The sequence below is a fragment of the Narcine bancroftii genome, chromosome 3, assembly GCF_036971445.1.
Source record: "Narcine bancroftii isolate sNarBan1 chromosome 3, sNarBan1.hap1, whole genome shotgun sequence".
In the NCBI taxonomy this organism is placed as follows: Eukaryota; Metazoa; Chordata; class Chondrichthyes; order Torpediniformes; family Narcinidae; genus Narcine; species Narcine bancroftii.
This window is the reverse complement of record NC_091471.1, coordinates 101249257-101270507: the sequence shown is the minus strand read 5'-3', so window position 1 is coordinate 101270507 and position 21251 is coordinate 101249257. Positions and strand designations below refer to the sequence as shown.

The window sequence follows — 21251 nt, the reverse complement described above, 5'->3', positions numbered from 1 at the left end:
TGCTTTATCGGCCGCAAATAACACGAATTATATCGAAAAATAGAAGCAATAATAATTCCAGTTTATCAATTTCTACCTGCAATTGTAGCAAAGAGAGGTTCACGTTCATTACTTGCTATGGAAAAATATTAGAAACGTTACACAACCTATTTGTTCACAAATAGGAGTTGCACACACGCTGTTTCAGTGCCATTTAAGACATTGAAATGATACAAAACTTTTCTTCATACATGTCTCAAGAAGATTTAAACTGACTTCCTGATGTGTGACATCTTATTTAGAATTAATAATAAAATCAATGGAAAATATTCCCAAAATAGAAAATGCTGTTCACTTATTGCTCTTTAGAAACAAGAATCACAAAAGAGCTTTTTTTTTTACACAGACTTAACCAAAGCTACTGTCACCCGAGTAGAATAAACGGATTCAAAATATTTCCCTTAAATAGACTAATTTTATACTTGAATTATGAAAGTAATGTTGAGGTAACAGTCGGCGATCTGTACCCAGCCGCTTAATACCTCTTAAATCCTTACACGTGTCTCGGCGAGTCGAGGCAATTTGACCTCATTATAGGCTCATAACCACTCTCATTCCCAGGATTATTTCATGAGCAATGAAATGTTATTGGTCATAATTATAGAAAATAATATTGTAATGAGGACCATGCAATGTGGGCGCGCGCCTTGCATCATTCCGCCTGGCTTAGACATTCTTGCATTGTATTCCACTGTAATCGTCGGTCTTTTTTAAAACTCCCTGCTTCTGTATTATCTTTCGCTCGCTTTATTAGTACAATTACAAAGCTGCCTGCTGATGTGATTGAGACTGCCTGACCTCCATTCAGCTAACTCACTGCGAAACTTTCCTGGTTCAAGTTTTATAACAGACACCATTCCAAGTGACCGCTGAGTTTTACAAGCTTCCTCTCTTATTGTCCATTCCCCTTGAGGAAAACTTGCGAATAAATGAGAGAAGCACTTTAAAAATCCTTATCGCGTTTCAATGGGAAAGTAGTTCTACGTTTAAATACACGAAATGTCACTGATGTGTAATGCAGAATTGTGTGTTGAAGGAGATCATGGCTGTCCATTCTAGTGTATGCATCTTATATTTTTTATTGTTTTTCATGGGGTTTGTCTCGTTTGATATTGTATTGAAAGCAATGAATGTAATTGACATTGGGTCAACCCAGACCTGCAGCTGACTATATTTGCGGAAGTGCCGAACAATGTTCAAAATGGCGAGATCTTGTCTCAAGAGAATGGGAGGTTTGAAAGAAACATTGGATCATATGATTGACATGGGGTAATAAATGCATGTGGAGGCTGTATTAAATTATTGACATTTATTATTTAACACGATAACCCAAGTCATAATAGTACCTTTGTTCAGTATGAAAGTGGTTCCCTTAAAAGAGTTCCAATTGATGTTCATTTTATCCGAATTCATTCTTCTCTTTCTCTGGTTATTTGAGGCGCAACTGGAGATCGCCACGTACCTGAAAGTCTGTTGTCGCATTTTTTCTGAATGAGTATGCAAAGACAGTGAACCCCATTTCAATTAAGAGATTATAAAGTACATATGTATGGAACAGTAAACTGTAGGTCTCTTGTTTGAAAGCACGAAATGTTATGGCTTCTCAAAACTTTTCGAAGATTTTGATTTTTAGTTTATTTGCTGATTTTTTTTTAAAAGTTACAGAAATTCGTGTTGGAGGTCTTTTCTTTTAAGCTGTGTAAAGCCCTAAATTGACCCGTTAGGACCCTGGCGGAGACCAAAATCGCTAATTATTGTCACAAGATCAAGGATTAACGCATTGCTGAGATTGTTAGCCGCCTGTTAATATCTGCTAATCCAGCGCCCAATAAATACTTATTAATTGAATAGTAATCGCAAACAAATATCTATTTGTTTTCTGAAAATTCATGAAAGAGCGAATTGTTGAACATAAAAAATACTATTTACTCAGACTAACTGAAACTATCGGATTAATTCTTATTTCTAAATTTTAACTTTAATTGTAGCGGGGTAGTTGAAGATCAACGTTAAATTAACGGGCAGGTTCAGGTCTGTCAAAAAGGCTGACATTTATGTGACATTTATGTGCTTGTCTGGGAATTTTACACTTTAAAGTTGTTACTTTAAACAAAAAAAGTAACTATAATTTGGATAGTCTAGCTACTGGGCGGCATCAACATCCAGTTAATAGATGTTTCAATGTGGATTCCAATGTCATTTGTAAACCGAAGTCCAGCTCGTCTCTGTCACTTTGTACAGTCTAATGGTTATTCAATTACATACCTCAAATAATAATTTTCTCTGAAATTAATGATTTTCTGAAGAATTTACCAACTGTTTATTCATTGGTAATAATTACTGTGTAAACGATATGTTTCATTGGCTACTGGTATGTACACATGAAGAGGCCTTGCATTTCATATCTTTATAAATATGTACATTTATGAACTGTTTCATGACTCGGATCCGTTTTCTGCACCGCACTAAGATTTATATCTTAGAAAGTGCGATTCCTCCCTTGGTTATGTTGCGGCATATCGCATACAGCAATCCTAACATAAATTAACACATATTCCTTTGTTCGGGTGCATTTAACATAAATGCCTTCATTTCTTTTTTAAAAGAAATTAATCAAAACTACTGGACAGATTAAACAAATAAAGTCAACTGCAATTCCATTGATGTATAATAAAACCCTATTAGCGCAAAGTACTGCGTAAAATTCGAAAACCCGCTCTTTGAATACAGGACCCTTCACCCGTTGTCATGAGATTTAATATCACTTCATATTGACCCAGTGAGGAAGGGCGTGATTTGTTTCTAAGTTCAGTCACACTTTACGCATCTTTCCAGTGGCTTTGCACTCTCCGGATACCAAAAGCCCAGACACATTATACATTTCAAATACTGAATTACATGACCTACGTTCATAGCCTGGTATTTTTAAATCTTTATTCAAGTAACAATTGTTCTATTATGTCCAGATGTATCAATCGATAGAATCAACATTTCAGGACCGGATGATATGTTTGCAATATTACAATATATTAAGTTTGCAGATTGATATGGCTTTTTTTAGACTTGCTGTCAAAGTCCTGAAAATTAAAGTAATGCCTTCTCTGTTGCACTTAAGACGTCTCCACTGCAACAAAACAATCACAAAGGTCCAGTAATTGTCACTGGATTAAACCATTCCCATGCTCGGTGAGTCAATTGAAAGTGATTTTAGATCTCCTGACAATGACGCTGTTAACGGCAGCTGGTTAACTTGCGGTGTATCTGTCTCAAGTCAGCTGTGGAGCTTTCCTTTTCCGCACTGAGGAAAATTACAAAACACTCACTTAAAAAGTTTTTTGTTTCTTGTTTTGTCAGACTTTGATAGTGCCTCTCAAGGGGTTGCCTGACAAATGGGGAAATGTTGATCTCCGCCTCGCTTTAATCACGTGTTAATAGTTCACTGGCAGTATTTGAAAAAAAAACTTTGGACTAGGGCGCGCACGTGGGTGACGTTCAGACCAACCATCGCCTGGGATCCTTTTGTTTAGCCTCCAAACATAAGTACCTTCTCACTCTCTCCTTGCGCAGTGTTTACTGAACCCAGAATCCAGCAAAGCCAGAAAGAACCTAGAAGAATACACAATGTCTCGATCGTTTTATGTTGATTCCTTGATCATCAAAGATTCTTCAGTAAGGTCTACTCCTGTCCTCAACGACCACGGCCAAGACTTTCTAATACCTATCAGCGTTCATTCACCCACAATGATGTCAGTTTCTGGTCCAGTTTGTCCGTCCAGAAAGACGGGTACTTTCTGTGTCTGTCCCCTCTGTGTCACTTCCCATATTCACTCGTCCCGGAGTGGAATCCCGCTGCTAAAAAGCCAGTTTCCAAATGGAGACCCGCAGTACTGTCAACGAATGAACCAGCAGTCAAACTCCGGGCTCGGGCATCCACCTGTTTGCACTCCTACCTACAGCGTAACTGATCCTAGAAGATATCACTGCCTTTCCGTGGGTAAGTTTACAAAGAGGAGTTAAATGTTTTAGAAAGTTGAAATAATGGGAGAAGTGATGTATTGTTACTTTAATTCCAAATAGTGCACTTTAAGTGTTGTACCTGAGCGAAGTGTGATATTGCTTTGAGCGGGCAGTTCTGCTTTCGCCATGAAGATTACATAATCCTTTTCAGATTGTTAGAAGCGTTTGCTGAATCGACTCAGTGATTCAAAATGTATAGAAATATATATCCAAACTATACAGGGAATGTGAACATTTACCGAAAAGTTGAATTTTTAAAAACGAATAGACCATATATAATGCTAGTCGCATCTTATTTATTAGAATGAGGCGTTTAAGTTTCCCTATAATGTGTACTCATTTTCGGGATAGCGACGGAGATTAAACAGGTATCTACTTTGGCGGGATTTTATAGAAGTGCGGTGGACGGCGGGATAACATCGAGTTTTTTTTCCCCCCATCTTTTAATATTGTAGTATCATTGCGTGCTTACAGGTCCTGAAAATAACAGTCACTTACAAAACGGTAAACGGATGCGAACAGCATTTACAAGCACACAGCTTTTGGAGCTCGAGAGGGAGTTTGCCTCTAACATGTACCTGTCGAGGCTTCGCAGGATTGAAATTGCCACCTATCTGAATCTATCCGAAAAGCAGGTGAAGATATGGTTCCAGAATCGGCGCGTCAAGCACAAAAAAGAGGGCAAGGGAACCCCACGGAACGCGCACAACATTTGCAAATGTAGCCGTCAAGGTCACTGTTTGCGCTCCGAGGACGAGGAATCCCTGTCTCCGATGTCATCTGGCAAAGAAGACAAAGATTTGTCACCCGCATAGTCACCACGGACAGAACTGCAACGTTCGAAAGTTGACAGACATTTACAGTTCCACATTTCTTTGACGTTTAACATTTAATAAATGGTATAGAGTTGAATTTGCCTGCTCAGTCTTCTAGTATGAATATATCTATTGTAGAATTGTATTAAGATGGAGCACGCAACAGTCTCGTGTTCTCTGTTCTCATTAAGTGCAAGTAAATTTAGTTAAAGTGCTGTCATTTGACGCTAACATGATTTTGTCTGATTCGGTCAGGGGTTCTTTTCCCCGACAGGTGATGTATATACATGCAATTACTTTAAAAAAAAGAAAATTCCAATGTTTTATGTAAATAATGTATTTTTTGATTCTGTTGACCTTTGTGAATTGAAAAAATGACATCTATGTAAATCGCCAAACTCAAAAGAAACAAATGGAGGTTGAATGTGCAAAATATCTGTAAATAGATATAAATAGAAATTTTGTTGATCCTTACTGTAAAGTTCATCTGTTGTGAATAGTTTTATACGACATTTATATTTATATTTATTTAAAATAAAATGTTGGGATCTTTGAAAAAAGATATTTAATTTTAGCTAACCATGTGATTTCATGGACAAAAATGTAAAGAAACAAGGAAACAGGAAAGTGCTGAGACATTTTAATGAATTGTTTTCTTTGTCAATTTCAATAATCACAGAAGCAGTAATTTCTGAATTACAGGGTTCGCAGCAGCAGACCCTGGGGGGAAATGACCCAGTTAACAGAACTGTGCTGTAAATAAGACGGGAGCCCTAACAGATCAAATAATGATTGTGAAATAATTCGTGCACAATGGTACACATTATTGCTCTTTTCCAGACAAAGGAAGTATGTGTGTGTGTGTGTCTAAAGAAAGAGAGTGAAGTTAGGAGGGGAGTGTTCACTTGAAGTTTTCAATGGAAAATAACATGGGTCCTTATTTTTAAAAGTTAAAGTAGCAGCATATAAAAATCCTTTTTTCCTTATGCATGGTTGGTTATTTGCATTTCTTTGAGTGCCTGTGTGAATGATAAAAATATATGAATCGCCACCCTCTATCCTTCATTGGATAGAATATTAATCTCTCAGAAGTATCCCTGTACAAATCTGAATGTGCACCGTACACGTCCATCATACAGTATATGCTGGAGGCAACCTCAAGCATTGCGAAGGCAATGTTATTATTTTCATTCATTGACACACAGATCTATTTGTATCCGTGACCCATGCTTCCCTTCTCATCCAAGAAAAATAGTCTAATTTATCACTGGAAAGTCTCCAGTTGGTTTGGATATCAAGAGGCCCACTGACCTAGATCATCATTTGTAATTTCACACTGGTGACAAGTAACAATTTCAAACATGTTTGTCCTTCACGTTTTTAAAAGATTGCAAGCTCACCCCGAACTTGTCACAAACTGCTGCAAGGGAGAAAGAGAATTTTTACATTGGAAAAAAAAGCTACAATGCTGCAGGAGGCGGTCAAATTATGCAATAATTGTGTGGGATGACAATATCTGATGGTGGTTAGAGGCAAATCCCAATGAATATATTTTGATATTCGCGTGCTGTGACTCATCAATCGAGATGGGTGTTATGCTTTTAAGAGAAAATCAGTGGTTTCTGGAAATATCTTAATTACAGTGCAAAAATAGAAATATGCGGAGTATTTAAAAAACATCATTCAACAACGTAAATACGATCCAAAACATGGCCAACGGTGTTCCTTCAACAAATAACGTGCAAAGAAGACCGTGGCATGGACGTAGGTGCAATGTGAAAGTTCAAGATGTCCAGCTTGAACCAGCTGCTATAAAATCCATTTGGTATTTTAGAGGCAGATTCAGTTGTGTCCCGTTGAATTTCTACTGCAATTTTCAGCTGAGAACAGACTACAATTTTCTAGAGTTCTGCCAGCGACGAAACAACAGGCAACCCTTCGGGCACTCCTCAGAATTGTCAGGGCAATAAGAGAAGATAAATTGGAACATTATTCATTGGGCAGTAGAGGAAAAATAGCCACAGATTAATGAACCACTGACAATTTCCATCTGTTGAAAGGCCGAAGTTGGCAATGCCCGGGACTGAGCATGGAGAGCCCGGCGAGGCTAGCTGTGGCGAAGGGCGCATTGTGTGTCCTTTCTATGGAAGCGACAATGATGGATAGGAAAGCATTGAGGAACCCGGAGGAGTGATTCAGCACTCGTAAACCAGTGTCACTATTAGACATGGCCCGAGGTGCTTTTATGATGCCTTATTAGCCCTATCTATACAATATCGGTCAAAGATATATGACTTTGACGTCCTTTTAATTGACTTTAAACCAAATGCAGTTGGGTGTACAATTAGCATGTGTATTTTCTGTGAAATGGGTGATGTTCATTGGAAAACACGTTAAAAGTATTCATTTGACTAATGCTATCAATAAATATACTCAATATTCATATAAAATGGAAACAATTTAGTTGTTCATTAAATCTTCTGATCGCCAAAGTGCTTTTGTTGTGAACTTGCGGATATGTATTTTTCTAAATCGTTTCTTCATGTCAAAATATCAGCACAGATTTGACACCAAAATGTTGTTTTGGAACTCCTGTTAACAAACGAGGAAGACTTTGATTGTTGGCATTTAATACTATCAGCGAACAACTTGGGTATTTTCAAAAAAGTGTAATTTCTAAATATAAAAGTCGCCAAGTTAACAGTTCTGATTTTTCAGATTTGATTATATTTTACATCGTTTAAAACGGAGCCGAGTCTACATTGCGCAGTCGTCACACGTTTAGTCTAAAGGACATGAGTAACGCTGACAACTTTATCCAAACGGCGCCGTTTATTTTCAGTTTCAATGCACTAAAAGGTTTATATATTTCTCTCTCGCTTGGATCCTCTGTAAAGGCAGAAAAAAAGACTACGTTCGCCAAAGGACCGCTTTGACAGGTATTCTGCTGCCAAAGACTTGCATTGCATTGAGTGGGACCCCCGACGGTTGCAAACCCAGAGCCTTTGAACGCGGAGCTGAAGGGCTCCAATGTCGGCTTAGTGAACGATTTAGTCACTGTTTCATTAAGCAGTATTTGAACCTTACAACATGTGGTAATTTCTAGGGGCAAGTTAACCGCCGTGTAAAAGAAGGATTATGTGGTAGGGACACAAGAAAATTAGCGAACGGTTAATTTAACTCGTTTCTGGCAGAATTTTCGATACATTCCTAATTGCCTGGGGAGGCAGGTGAAGTTGAAGCCTGAGCACATTCAATCTCGCATTTAGGGTGGGAATAAATGGGTCTCATTTAACTCGCTGTTGATAATTTATCTTTGCAGAAAGACGCAGAATGACAATTAGTTTAATTTTTCATTAATTAAATTAGATCCTGTCCCGCAGGTGGAGAGATCAAAGCCATCATACCAACAAGTAAGTATAACTGATAATAAAAAAAAAACAGACCCCATTTACTAGGCTGTGGGCCTCGGTTTTAAGATTTCAGACCAGCTGCTGAGACTATACTGCTCTTTGTGGGCAGCAAATGTAAATCCTAGAGAATGAGGAAAACTGTCAAAACAAGGCACAGAGGAGAAATTCAGCGCTGATTAGCGTCAATCAACCAGCGCTCAGCAGCCAAGGCGGCAAATTAATAGCAATTACTTGTACCTTTTGTCCCCTTCCGTGGCTTGCAATATTGATTGTGTTAAGTTTTGCTAAAGTTGGTATGATACACCTGACAAATGCAATCGCTTGAGTGGCTGCACTTTCCATTGTTATTGCCAGAGGATTTTTTTTCAAGACCTTTCGCCGGGAAGAAACAAAATTGATTCTAATCCCGCAAAGAAGAGCATTGACTCGGTTGAATTTAACTTCTCCAAGCAAATAAGAGGTGGAAATAACAATAAATACATTACTTCAGAGCAGCTTGAGCAAAAGGCGTCGTTTATAATCTGGCCAGCACACAGTTTAGTTCCCAGCACAAAGCGTAAAACGCGCCGCGTCCATCTATCTCCCCGCCGGCTTAGTTTTTTTTTGTTAAACAATATTCAGATTTTAAAAGTTTCTCAAACTTGCTGTGTAGGATTGAAAAGGCAGATTGTAATAAATCAGATCCTTTAGTTAAGAAGCCTTCGGGACACACAATAGAACCAGAACTTAGTACCTGTGTCTGGTAGACGAGGTGATATATGCAAATGACAATATTCGCAAGGAAAAATACTCGAATCCTCCAAATGCTTCTTTTGTGAGTTTCTTTAGAAATCATGGAATTCTGCATGACAAAGAACAATTAATAAGCCGTCTTTTCACGAACTAGCAGCTGGTACCCCGTGGGGATAGTAGGGGAAAATCAGAGATGAATGCGCGCAAAAGTTTTATTTTGCGCACCGACATTTACTGTTTTTAACTGCAGCCACCTGAACAATGTTGATCAAAAAAGAGCACTTGTGAAGGATCAGGAGATTTTAATAAGCATAAAACATCTCGAGTCACATGCAGGAGCTTTAGAAAGCCCTTTGGTCGAAGGTGGTGATGTTGGAGAAGGTTGGACACGTGGCGGATCAGTTTGGAGACGAAATTACGCGGCGAGCGCCGCGCAGGCACAGCGCTTTTCTGCTCTATCATTTATTTGAAACTAACCTTTTCATTAAAAAAATTACAATATGCGAGAAGCATTTTGAACATCTCAGTTTTTAAAGATGTAAATTATATTGGAAATACTGCATTTAAAAACAAAAGCAAGTTATTTATGTGCTTGCGTATCTGTAATTGAAAGAAGCCGGACCTGGCGCTCTAAGCGGGCGCAGCCAATGGCGCGGCTTAATGTGATTTATATTTCTTTTGTAAGAATTGGTCAACGTTTCTCCCCACCCTATCCACCACATTACAACCCCCACTTTACTTGTGCCTAGTACATTCACTGTGCAAGTATATTTCGGAAATGTATTAACAATTGCCTGGTAACGACCTTTATACATTACTTTTACATTCGAATGATATTGAACACTGCATTACTTTTAGGGGTTAAGGGGAATTCGAGCGTGGGTCTGTATGTTCTATTACTTTGGACTATTTACAAAAAACTTCGATATAAAAAGTATATTTTGACGAGAAGGAAACAAAGCGGTAAAACATAAGATTAAAAATCAATGAATTGAACCAACTATTCGGAGAGTCATGGATATGTTGCGATTAATCTGACCTTTGTACAAACAAAAGGAAATTGGTGAATGATTTCAATGTTTTATTGCATTGTTTGTTTGAAAATTTAAATTTATTATAGGCCACTGTGGCAGTGGCACGGTAGTTTATTCGAATGAGAGTTTGGGATTCTGTGGTCGTAATTATAACGATGCTCTTTGGTCTTCTTGTGACATTTTTCCGCTTTTAATATATAACCAGCCAAGAGTTTTTGTGGGAAAATAGAAACGACAGGAGGGCGTAAATATAGCCACACAGTTGCGTCACAGTCCTAATAATCGGGGCAGAGACGCGAGAATCCGATTTGGATATTAGTTTTGCTCGTTAACTTTTACCTGAGCTATCTGTTTTAAAAGTTCTAAATTACATTCAGGAGACATGATGAGAGGAGTTTATACTGCATTATGCTTTCGCCTCTCCTAACCTTAAACGGCCTTCAGTGCGCGGTTAGTCCTTCTTCTGCGAAGCCGCTCTGAGCATGAGGTACTTTGCGCACAACTGAAGAAGATGACGAAGGACAGGTCATGTCGGTCCAAAATAAATAGGGGCATGGTCTTTGTATTCAGAATTTAACCAATGAACTGAATTTGTTAGCGTAAACCGAATTTTATTTATGAGATTTGCTGATTTATGTTACATTGGAAGACCAAGTTCAGATTAGTACTGGGATCTTATAGACAGTTAAGACTCCACGTAATCTTTCATCCATTGAAAAGGTGGGTGGCAATTTTGAAAGAATCTTTTTAAAACTATATTAATACCAGTTGCAATTTCAGGAAATGTTTTTGAACAAGGAGGCTTATGGAAAAGTGCGAAAGTGCGTCGGCACCAGAGATAAAGCCCAACCAAACATTCCTTGCGTTTTTCCTCATTAAATGTGTTTATATTCAACATACGCTTCAAATTCGGATATTATTTTTGTTAATCTGATTTTGCTGAGTTATTATTTGGGTGCAAATGCTGATTATTATGAATTTTCAGACGACAAACGTAATTGTGAGAGTAAAATAGAACAAGGAATATTGCGCATTCGCAGCTGTGTTTTTATATGTTGACTGCGCGCTTTAGAATGATAATTTATAGGACTGCTGTGAGAGCAAGAATGCAAATAACGCACGTAAATACATCGATATATACCACAAGAGAACACAAGCAGCATGTTAACAGGCGCCTTCCAACCCCAATTCAAAGAGCCAGCTATTTACAGAACGCACACAAGTTTCAGCGGACGAAAACGCGAACGTGAACGTTGAAGTAGTCAGTATGTGAGGCAATTGCCTCTTTATTCCATCTACTCATAAAGAAAGCTTACTTGCGCCAAAGCAGGGGATGTTCACGGACAAGATCTGTCCAGCGATCTCTAGACGCAGCTTGCCAACCAAACCACATTTTCAATTCACTAACTATAATCCAATAGGAAATCATATTAAACGTTCTTTTCACTTCTTTTACTGCGGAAGAATACTGGTAGAGGACAAATCACATCAGAATCGTTCTTTCAGGATTCTATTCTACTATGCAAGCAACTGGCTGTATAACTATTATTTATCACTCTGTACTTTATACCGGTTCTGATTTCCGATCGATAGCTACCACTACAAAATCGTCAATTATTTATACTTTGCAGCGTTCGTTTTCCTACAATAGAAAGCTATGATAGTTATGGCTGACAGGTGCCGTTCCGAAGATATGCAAAAATTATGCGGCATTGTAGTAAAATTTGTAAAGCTACTGCCTCACGGCTCCAGCGACCGGAGTTCAATCCTAAACTCCGGTGCTGCTTCAGTGGAGATTACAGGTTCGCCTTAAGACCATGGGTTTCACCTCTGTGAGTTGCTCCCGCGAGTAGGGGGAGAGAGTAGATTTTTTTTGCGGGAATGGAGGGAGAATAAGTCGATGGACTGAATGGCCTTTCTCGGTTCGATATTATTCTAAATGTTCTTTTTGCAATTGTTTGTAAAAACAATGGACATGTTTTAGCTATTTATACCCACTCTTCTGCCTCCATGGGAAAGTAATATTTGAACGTATTAGTGGTAATTTTAAGCTTTAGTCTCCGTTTAAACTCAAATATTAATCATAACGTTTTCACAGATCCAAGCTGAAATGTTGTTTTCCACCTAACCGTCCATTGCTCACTAATCACTATTCAGTAACCGATCTCTTTTATTTTTTTTTTGCTAGCCAGCTCACACTCTTTTGATATAAACCACGATTTGAAGTTCCTGCTTCACACGCCAGGGACTTATTAGAAAACGTCAGACAAAACTAATCCCCTCCCAGTTATGTGTAAAATTACATTGGGCCTATCAATTTCCAAACCCCTGCGGGAGGAGCACCGGAATGGAAATCTCCTCATTCATAGAATAGAAACAGAGTCTTCGGCCACAATCAACCAACAATTTATACCAATTAATTCCACTTTAAAAAAAAATTCCCTCACATTTTCATCAGATTTTACCCTTCCATTACATACTCCAGAAAATTAGCAGTGGCAGATTCACTCACCCATAGGACTGATATGAGTTATGTCAAGAGCTCTGTACATGAATATCAAACGATTAGTTTACAAATACTCGAGGCATTGCATTTAACAGCAAGGACGTCCTTGTGGTGCAAGTGAAGCAGTGCCACGTGCATTTGTAGTGCTTCAGAAAGGACATATTGACTTTGTAGAAGATGCAGAGGAGGTTTACCAGATTCATTCCAGAAATGAGGTTAGCTTCGGAGGAAGGAATGAGTGGCCTGGGGCTATACTCATTGGAGCTTTGAAGGATGAGGAAGAATCTTTACAAATATAAAATTGTAAAGAAAGGAATAGATCTGAGTGGTGAACTAATGAATGTAGCATCAAGATTCAGGGGAGTAGATTTCAGAATCAGAATTTATTGTCATGAACAAGTCATGAAATTTGTAGTGCTGTGGCAGCAGCACAGTGCAAATATTCAAATAAACCACCTTACAACAATAAATAATAGTGTTCGAAAAGGTAGAGCATTGGTTCATTGATCATTCGGGAATCTGATGGTAGCAGGGAAGAAACAGTCCTTGTGCTGTTGAGTGCTTGTCTTTAGGCTCCTGTACCTTTTTCTCTGATGGTGGCAGAGTAAAGAGGGCTTGGTGGAGGTCCTCGAGGATAGAGACTGCTTTCTTAAGACAGCATCTTAATGGAGTGAAATCTGGTGTCCATGTTGTTGCAGGCTGGAGTTTTTTCTTGTCCTGAGAGTTGGTACCTCCAGATCAGACAGTGGTGCAACCAGCCAGAATGGACTCCACAATTCACATGTAGAGGTTTTTAAAGAGTCTTCAGTGACATACCAAATCTTCTCAAACACCTTATGTATAGCCACTGCTGAGTCTTTTTCATGATTGCATTGACATGGAAGATCTAGGACAGATCCTTGGAGATGTTGACACCCAGGAATTTCAAATTCTTAACCCTCTCCACTACTGAGCCCTCGATGAGGACTGGATCATATTCTTCTGACTTCCTCCTGAAGTCCAGATCATCTCTTTGGTTTTGCCAACATTGAGCGCTGGCGTGACACCACTCAATGAGCTGATCTATCTCCCTCGTGAATGCATACTCAACTGTGGTTCAATCAGCAAATTTGTGGAGAGCATTGGAATTGTGCCTGGCCACATATTTATGGGTGTATAGAGAGTAGAGCAGTGGACTAAGCACGTATCCTTGAGGTGCACCTGTGTTGATATTAAGGAGGAGATGTTTCCAATTTGTACTGACTGTGATGTTTTGATAAGCAGTCAAGGATCCAGTTTCAGAGGCCCAGGGTTTGGAGCTTCTTGACCAGCACTGCAGGAATAATGGTGTTCAAGACTGAGCTATAGTATCTGAAGAGCTGCTGAGTATGAGTTGCTGTTCTCGAGGTGATCCAAGACTGAGTGGAGAGCCAGTGATATTGTGTCTGGTGTCGAGTTATTGTGACAATAGGTCAATTGCAGTGGGCCCAGACCTTTGCTTAGGTACGTTAATTCTGGCCATGAACAACTTCTCAAAGCATTTCATCACAGAAGATGTTAGTGCTACAGGGTGATAGTCATTGAGGCAGCTAACACTGCTCTTATTGGGCACTGGGACGATGATCCCATTTAGAAGCAGGTAGGAACTTATGACTGCAGCAATGGGAGGTTGAAAATTAATGTGAACACTCCAAATAATTGGTTGGCACAGTTTTCAGTACCCTGCCAGGTACACTGTCAGGGCTCAACACCTTACAAGGGTTCACCCTCTTGATGTTCTGATGTTGGCATCAGAGACAGATATTTCAGGGTCCTCAGCCTTTGCAGGGATTCTAGTAGGCACTGTTGGGTCCTCCTTCTCAAAATGGGTATAGAAGGTGTTCAGCTCATTATATAATGGAGCATCACAGCCAGCTAGGGTGTGCACCCTCAATTTCTAGGCTGTAGTGGCCTGCATTCCTACCATAGCTGGTGTGTATCCATCTCTGTCACTAGCTTCCTCCGGAATTGCCACTTTGCTTCAAAGATGACCTTCTACAAGTCATACCTGGACTTCTTGTAGAGATCTGGTTCCTGGCCTTAAACACCCTTGATCTCACCATGAGCAAGTTGTAAATCCTCCGATTTATCTAAGACTTCTGATTGGGAAAATCCCCGGTATGTGCACGAGGACACACACTTGTCTATGCAGGTCTTGATGAAGTCTGTGACATGTTGCATATTCATTCAAGTCTAAGGATAAGTTCTTGAATATGGTCCAGTCCACCAATTCAAAGCAATCCTGCAGATGCTCTTCTGCCTCCATCGACCATACATTTGCTGTCTTCACTACTGGTATGGTGGTTCTTTGTCTCTGCTTGTACACTGGGAGTAGAAGTACAGCCAAGTGATCAGACTTGCTGAAGTGCTCTCATGGTACAGCTTGTAGGCATTCTTCATGGTGGTGTAGCAGTGGTCGAGTGTGTTGGCTCCTCAGGTTTGGCATGTGATGTGTTGGTGGTAGTTCGTTAGAATCTTCTTCAGGTTGGCCTAATTGAAGTCCCCTACAATTATCAGGAAGGTAACAGGTTGTGCTGCCTCATAGCTTCTAATCATAGTGTTCAGTCCCTTACAGTACTCAGTCCTTCCAGTGCCAGCCTGAGATGGAATGCACTGTAAGCAGGATGACGGCAGTGAAATGCCTCAGCAGGTAGAACGGGTGGCACTTGACTGCCAGATATTCCAGATGATTGGGGGAGCAGAACTAGGACAAAACTCTCACATTGGTGCACCACGATGAATTGTTGATGACACAATTGCTACTGCCCCCAACCTGGGTTTTAACTGACGCCAGGGTCTGGTTAGCACAGTAGAGGGTGTCGCACTCCGGCTGTAGCACCATATACGGAATGTCCTTGTTTCACCATGTTTCTGTAAAGCACATCACACAGCACTGCCTGATGTCCCTCTGATGTTGTAATCTGGCTCGGAGTTCATTCTCCAAGGGTGGTACATCGGCCAGGAGGATGTAGAGAGCAGAAGCCTCAGGCCTTGGTATCTTTAAGACAGAGGTGGAGAGGAAATGTTTTTCCTGGAGAATAGTGAATTTGTGGAATTCTCTGTGAAATGAAGCTGTCGAGTCTGCCCTATTAAATGTATTTCAAACACAGAAATATCGATTTTTGAACAGCAGGGAAATTAAAGGTTATGGGTAAAAGGCTCGTAGGTGCAACTGAGTCCACAGCCGCATCAACCGTGATCTTATACAATGGTGGAGTGGGCTTGATAGGCCTTCTCCTGCTCCTGTTTTGTATGGACCTATATCAATTGGACCACCTGGAGGAAAACCAGGGCACCACAGGGAAAGCCTGGAAATTTCACTCAGACACCACCCAAGATGACAGTTGAGAGAGGTGGGGAGGGGTTCTCTATGGTTGCGAAGCAGTAGGACAAATCATTAATCTTTTCAATTCAAGAGTTTATCTGTCTGTGGGCAAAAAGGCAGCAAAGCATTTTTTATGTTATAATGGAAATTTAAAATAAACTTTAAATATTTATTGGTATTGTTGTTCTTGAATTATTCTTCCAGCTTGTGTGGCTGGCATGGGAAAGAGTACTGCAAAAGAGGTGGAGCAACTTACAAGACCATAATATAGTAAGCCATTCAGCCCATCAAGTCCACTTTGCCATTCAGTCATGAGCTGATCCATTCTCCCACTCAGCCCTCCTCCCCTTCCTTCTCCATATAGCATTTGATACACTGACTATTCAGATACACCCAGTGATCAAGCCTCCACAGTGCCTATGGCAGCAAATTCCAGAGGTTCACCAATCTCTAGCTAAAGACCTTCCTCCACACCTCTCTTTTAAATGGGCAGCCTTCAATCCTGGAGTTGTGTTCTCTTGTCCTTGACTCACCTACCATAGGACATCTACTCTATCCAGGCCTTTCAACAGTTGAAATGCTTTTATGAGAACCCCACTTATTCTTCTGAACTCCAAGTGCCATCAAATGTTTCTCATATGGTAATCCCTTCATTCCATGAGTCATTCTTCTAAATCTTCTCTGAACCCTCTCCAATGCCAGCGCATCCTTTCTTAAATAAGGAATCCAAAACTGTACCCTGTACTCCAAGTGAGGCCTCGCCTTATAAAGCCTCAAGATCACATTCTTGCTTATATCCTGTTCCTTTAAATATGAATGTCAACATTCGCCTTCTTCACCACCGTCTCATCCTAGTGGTTAATCTTTAAGGTATCCTGCAAGAGAACTCTCAAGTCCTTTTGCACCTCTGAATTTTGAACTTTCTCCCCTTCTAAATAATAGTTTGCCTGTCTATTCCTTCTACCAAAGTGCATTACCATACGTTTTCCATTATTGTATTTCATTTTCCATTTCTTTGCCCATTCTCCTAATGTATGTCTCTTGACAGCCTCTCCGTTTGCAGCCTTTCCATTTCCTCCTCACTACTTGCCCCTTCACATATCTTTGTATCATCTGCAAACATTACCACAAAGCCATTTATTCCACAATCCAAATAATTAATATACAACATAAGAAGTTTCCCCAACAATGACCCCTACAGACCACCACTGGTAACCGGTAGCCAACCAGAATAGGATCCCTTTATTTCCACTCTGTTTCCTGCCAATCAGTCATTGCTCTACCCATGATAGTATCTTTCCTGAAATGCCAGTGTCTCTGATCTTGTGAAGCACCCTCAAGTGTGGCACCTTGTCAAAGGCCTTCCGAAAGTGAGATTTATTGGATAATATATCTTTCATGCATAAGGAAATTAAGAGGTAGCATGAAAGACTGCCAAAGTAAGAAAGAATAAATAGAAATAAATAAATGGGGGATTTTAGTTGTCTAGTCCAGTGGCTCTCAACTTTTTACTTTCCACTCACAAACCACTTTAAGTAATCCCTAACCCATCAGTGCTCTGTGATTAATAAGGGATTGCTTAAGGTGGTATGTGAGTGGGAAGGGAAGGTTGAGGATCTCTGTTCTGGACCCAATTGTTACTGAAATATTTTGGTTGAGAAAAATTGTCATTGGCCCATTTCATTTGGAGTTATGAAACCATGCACATAACAGGTAAATTAGGCATGATTAAAACAGTGGTTTTCAAACTTTTTCTTTCCACTCACATCTTCTTTTTTCTTTCTCTTCTTCTTCTTCTTCTTTGGCTTGGCTTCGCGGACGAAGATTTATGGAGGGGGTAAAAAGTCCACGTCAGCTGCAGGCTCGTTTGTGGCTGACCAGTCTGATGCGGGACAGGCAGACACGATTGCAGCGGTTGCAAGGGAAAATTGGTTGGTTGGGGTTGGGTGTTAGGTTTTTCCTCCTTTGCCTTTTGTCAGTGAGGTGGGCTCTGCGGTCTTCTTCAAAGGAGGCTGCTGCCCGCCAAACTGTGAGGCGCCAAGATGCACGGTTTGAGGCGTTATCAGCCCACTGGCGGTGGTCAATGTGGCAGGCACCAAGAGATTTCTTTAGGCAGTCCTTGTACCTTTTCTTTGGTGCACCTCTGTCACGGTGGCCAGTGGAGAGCTCGCCATATAATACGATCTTGGGAAGGCGATGGTCCTCCATTCTGGAGACGTGACCCATCCAGCGCAGCTGGATCTTCAGCAGCGTGGACTCGATGCTGTCGACCTCTGCCATCTCGAGTACCTCGACGTTAGGGGTGTGAGCGCTCCAATGGATGTTGAGGATGGAGCGGAGACAACGCTGGTGGAAGCGTTCTAGGAGCCGTAGGTGGTGCCGGTAGAGGACCCATGATTCGGAGCCGAACAGGAGTGTGGGTATGACAACGGCTCTGTATACGCTTATCTTTGTGAGGTTTTTCAGTTGGTTGTTTTTCCAGACTCTTTTGTGTAGTCTTCCAAAGGCGCCACTCACATACCACCTTGAGTAATCCCTTACTAATCACAGAGCCCCTATGGTATAGGGATTATTAAAGCGGTATGTGAGTGGAAAGAAAACATTTGAAAACCACTGTTTTAATCTGATTATTATCAATATCAGTCTTCCGTTTGGTGGTATAGTTGTCACACCTTAGCAGGAATGGAATTTTATAAATATACATTTTATAAATCCATCTGACCTATTGATTGCTTGTCACAGGATTGGCTTGTGGTTGCTCTTGTGCATGAGTTAAGCCACAATGGGTTCAAATAACAATTATTTTCATGTCACTTGTTTTTCTTTTCCTCATCACAGAGAACCATTGTTCTAGATCCAATTGTTACTGAAATATTTTGCTTGAGAATAATTGTTATTGGGCCATTCCCTTTGGAGTTATGAAACCGTGCACATAATGAGTTAATCAGGTATGATTCAAACATTGGTTTTCAAACTTTTTCTTTCCACTTACATACCATCTTAAATAATCCCTTACTAATCACAGACCACTTATGGCATAGGGATTACTTAGTGGTATATGAGTGGAAAGAATGTTTAAAAAAAAAGGCCATTTTTAAATATTTCCCATTTTGTTCCTCTCAAATCTAGTCATAAATTTTCAGACAACACTTCATAAAATATTTATTTAATCTCCTTACAATATTAACATAATTAAAATATTGTAGTGACTGGTTCAGTGAATAAAGCACAACAGAAGTTTTCTGTGAGCTGAACCAACACAACTGTTTATTGGAAACTTTGCAGGAGTTTAAAAAATTACAGTTGGTGTGCTATCAATCACCCGACCTCTGAAGTCACTTTCCTCCCAGAGTTCTTTATGCCCTCCAGCCACAGGAAACATTGGTTTGATAATGGACTTCACCACATAACCTCCCCTCCTCCAGAACTGGAGTTCGGAGGTGACACCACAATCTTACCTATATGGCTAGAATGAGCTAGCAGACATCCCCTTCCCTGGGGCATGCCACTGGTACTGGCTGATCTAGGTCCACATTTGCCAGCTTAAGGCAATATATCGAAACAGTTTCTTGCCTGCCACCAATGTCTATAACAAACATGGAGCTATCATTCCATACCACATTGAAAGGATCTTCATATGGCTGTTGTAACAGTGTCCTGAACACATCCCTGCACAGAAATACATAAAGGCAGTCTTTGAGTTCAGGTAGAATGTATGAAATTGTAGACCCATGCAGGGTGGCCGGGTAGGCACAAGTGGACCAACCTTCTTCTTTAAGTGAGTGAGTACCAAAGTGGGAGATTCCTGCTGCCAAAATGAAATGGAATGCGACCATTCGGGGGGGGCGGGGGGAGGGAGGGTGGGGGCTCCATAAACCAATTCTACGGAGGACGTAACTAGATCTTCCTTCTGAGTGGTACTGAAACCTAAAAGTACCCAAGGCAGTTCATCTATCCAATCTCGTCCCTTAAAACATGCCATGAAAGCCATTTTCATATGATGGTGAAAATGTTCCACTAAGCCATTGGACTGGGTGTGATAGGCCATCGACCAATGCAGCTGCATGCCCAGCAACTGTGTGATTGTGGATCATAACCCGAACATAAATGGAGCTCCTCTGTCAGAGGAGACATGCAGGTGTAGTCTGAAATGCGTTATCCAATTGGTGATTAGGGATCTCACATAAGCTGAGGCAGAGGTGTCAGAGAAAGGAACAACCTCTGGCCATCAATCTACTACAGCGAAGGGGCAATGGGCTGACGAGATCCTTGCGGATGTGAACAAACCTGAGCTGCATGCGTAAAAAAACCTATAGTGGGGCTTTGGTGTAGTGCTGAACTTTTGAGGTCTGGCACTGGATGCATCTCCTTGCCCAAGCTCAGACTTGCTTGATTTTGCCTGCCACAAGCCTCGTTGTCCTCCTAATTGAAGGGTGAGCCAAACTGTGTATGGCATCAAACATCCTACATCGCCACACAGCAGGTACAATGCGTGACAAAGTAGGGAGGCACTTGCTGGACCAAAACACATGTCCTCCGATTTCAGTCCCGATATGGCAGTGGGATACACGGCCCCATCTCCTCAACTTCCCACTGAGCTGCTGCCAAAGCCGTATAGTTTATACCAGGAGCAGGTGAATGGATGGAAGTGATGGCAGTGCGGGACAGCATGTCGGTGATTAGATTGTTCTTCCCAGTGATGTGTTTTATCGTAGTCGTAAACTCTGAAATGTGGGAGAGTTGTTGTTGTGCTGTCCATCGATCTGTCATCTTGACAAAGGCGAAGGTATTGTTATCAGTGTAGATCATGAACCTTCCGCCTTCTAGGAAATAGCAAAAATGCCGTATGGCCAAGTAGAGGGCAAGGAGCTCCCTGTCAAAAGCACTGTACTTTTGCTCCAATGGTTTTAAATGACAACTAAAGAAAGCCAGGTGTTTTCAGGTGCTGTTTATGAACTGCTCAAAGACCCCACCTACCGCAGTGCCTGACTCATCCATCGTCAGAGCCATTGGCACGTCATAGTGGCTCTTGCTAGCGCTGCTTTGGCAATCTCAAATGCGGCTCCATCATTCCATTTCAATTCCTTGGGATATTTGGACAAGAGTTTGAAAAGTGCCTGCATTAGTTTGGCTGCAGTTGGTATGAAATGATGGTAAAAGTTGATCATGCCAACAAACTCCTGCAGGCCTTTTATGGTAGAGGGTCTTGGAAATTTGCAAATGGCCTTGACCTTGGAAGGTAGTGGAACCATTCCATGCTGACTGATGCGGTGGCTGAGGAAATAGATTGAAGTGAGGCTAAACTGGCTCACTAGCTGGTGACATAGTTGATGGAGATGGGCCCAGTGCTGC

The 21251-nt window shown here is 40.8% G+C and overlaps 1 protein-coding gene across 1 annotated transcript; it reads left to right on the top strand.

Moving 5' to 3' along the window:
* Nucleotides 1-3656: 3656 nt before the first annotated feature.
* On the top strand, nt 3657-5059 carry gsx2 (GS homeobox 2). The gene is made up of 2 exons (XM_069922800.1): nt 3657-4033; nt 4531-5059. Exons 1-2 carry the CDS (start codon nt 3661-3663, stop codon nt 4869-4871), a joined length of 714 nt encoding a protein of 237 aa, XP_069778901.1. The 5' UTR covers nt 3657-3660; the 3' UTR covers nt 4872-5059.
* Nucleotides 5060-21251: the final 16192 nt, after the last annotated feature.

What these genes read in the sequence shown, in the direction of transcription:
- gsx2 (XM_069922800.1), top strand. Translation starts at nt 3,661, where the DNA reads ATGTCTCGATCGTTTTATGTTGATTCCTTGATCATCAAAGATTCTTCA. An exon ending in ATATCACTGCCTTTCCGTGG is followed by an intron (nt 4,034 to 4,530) that starts GTAAGTTTACAA and finishes GCGTGCTTACAG; the next exon opens with GTCCTGAAAATAACAGTCAC.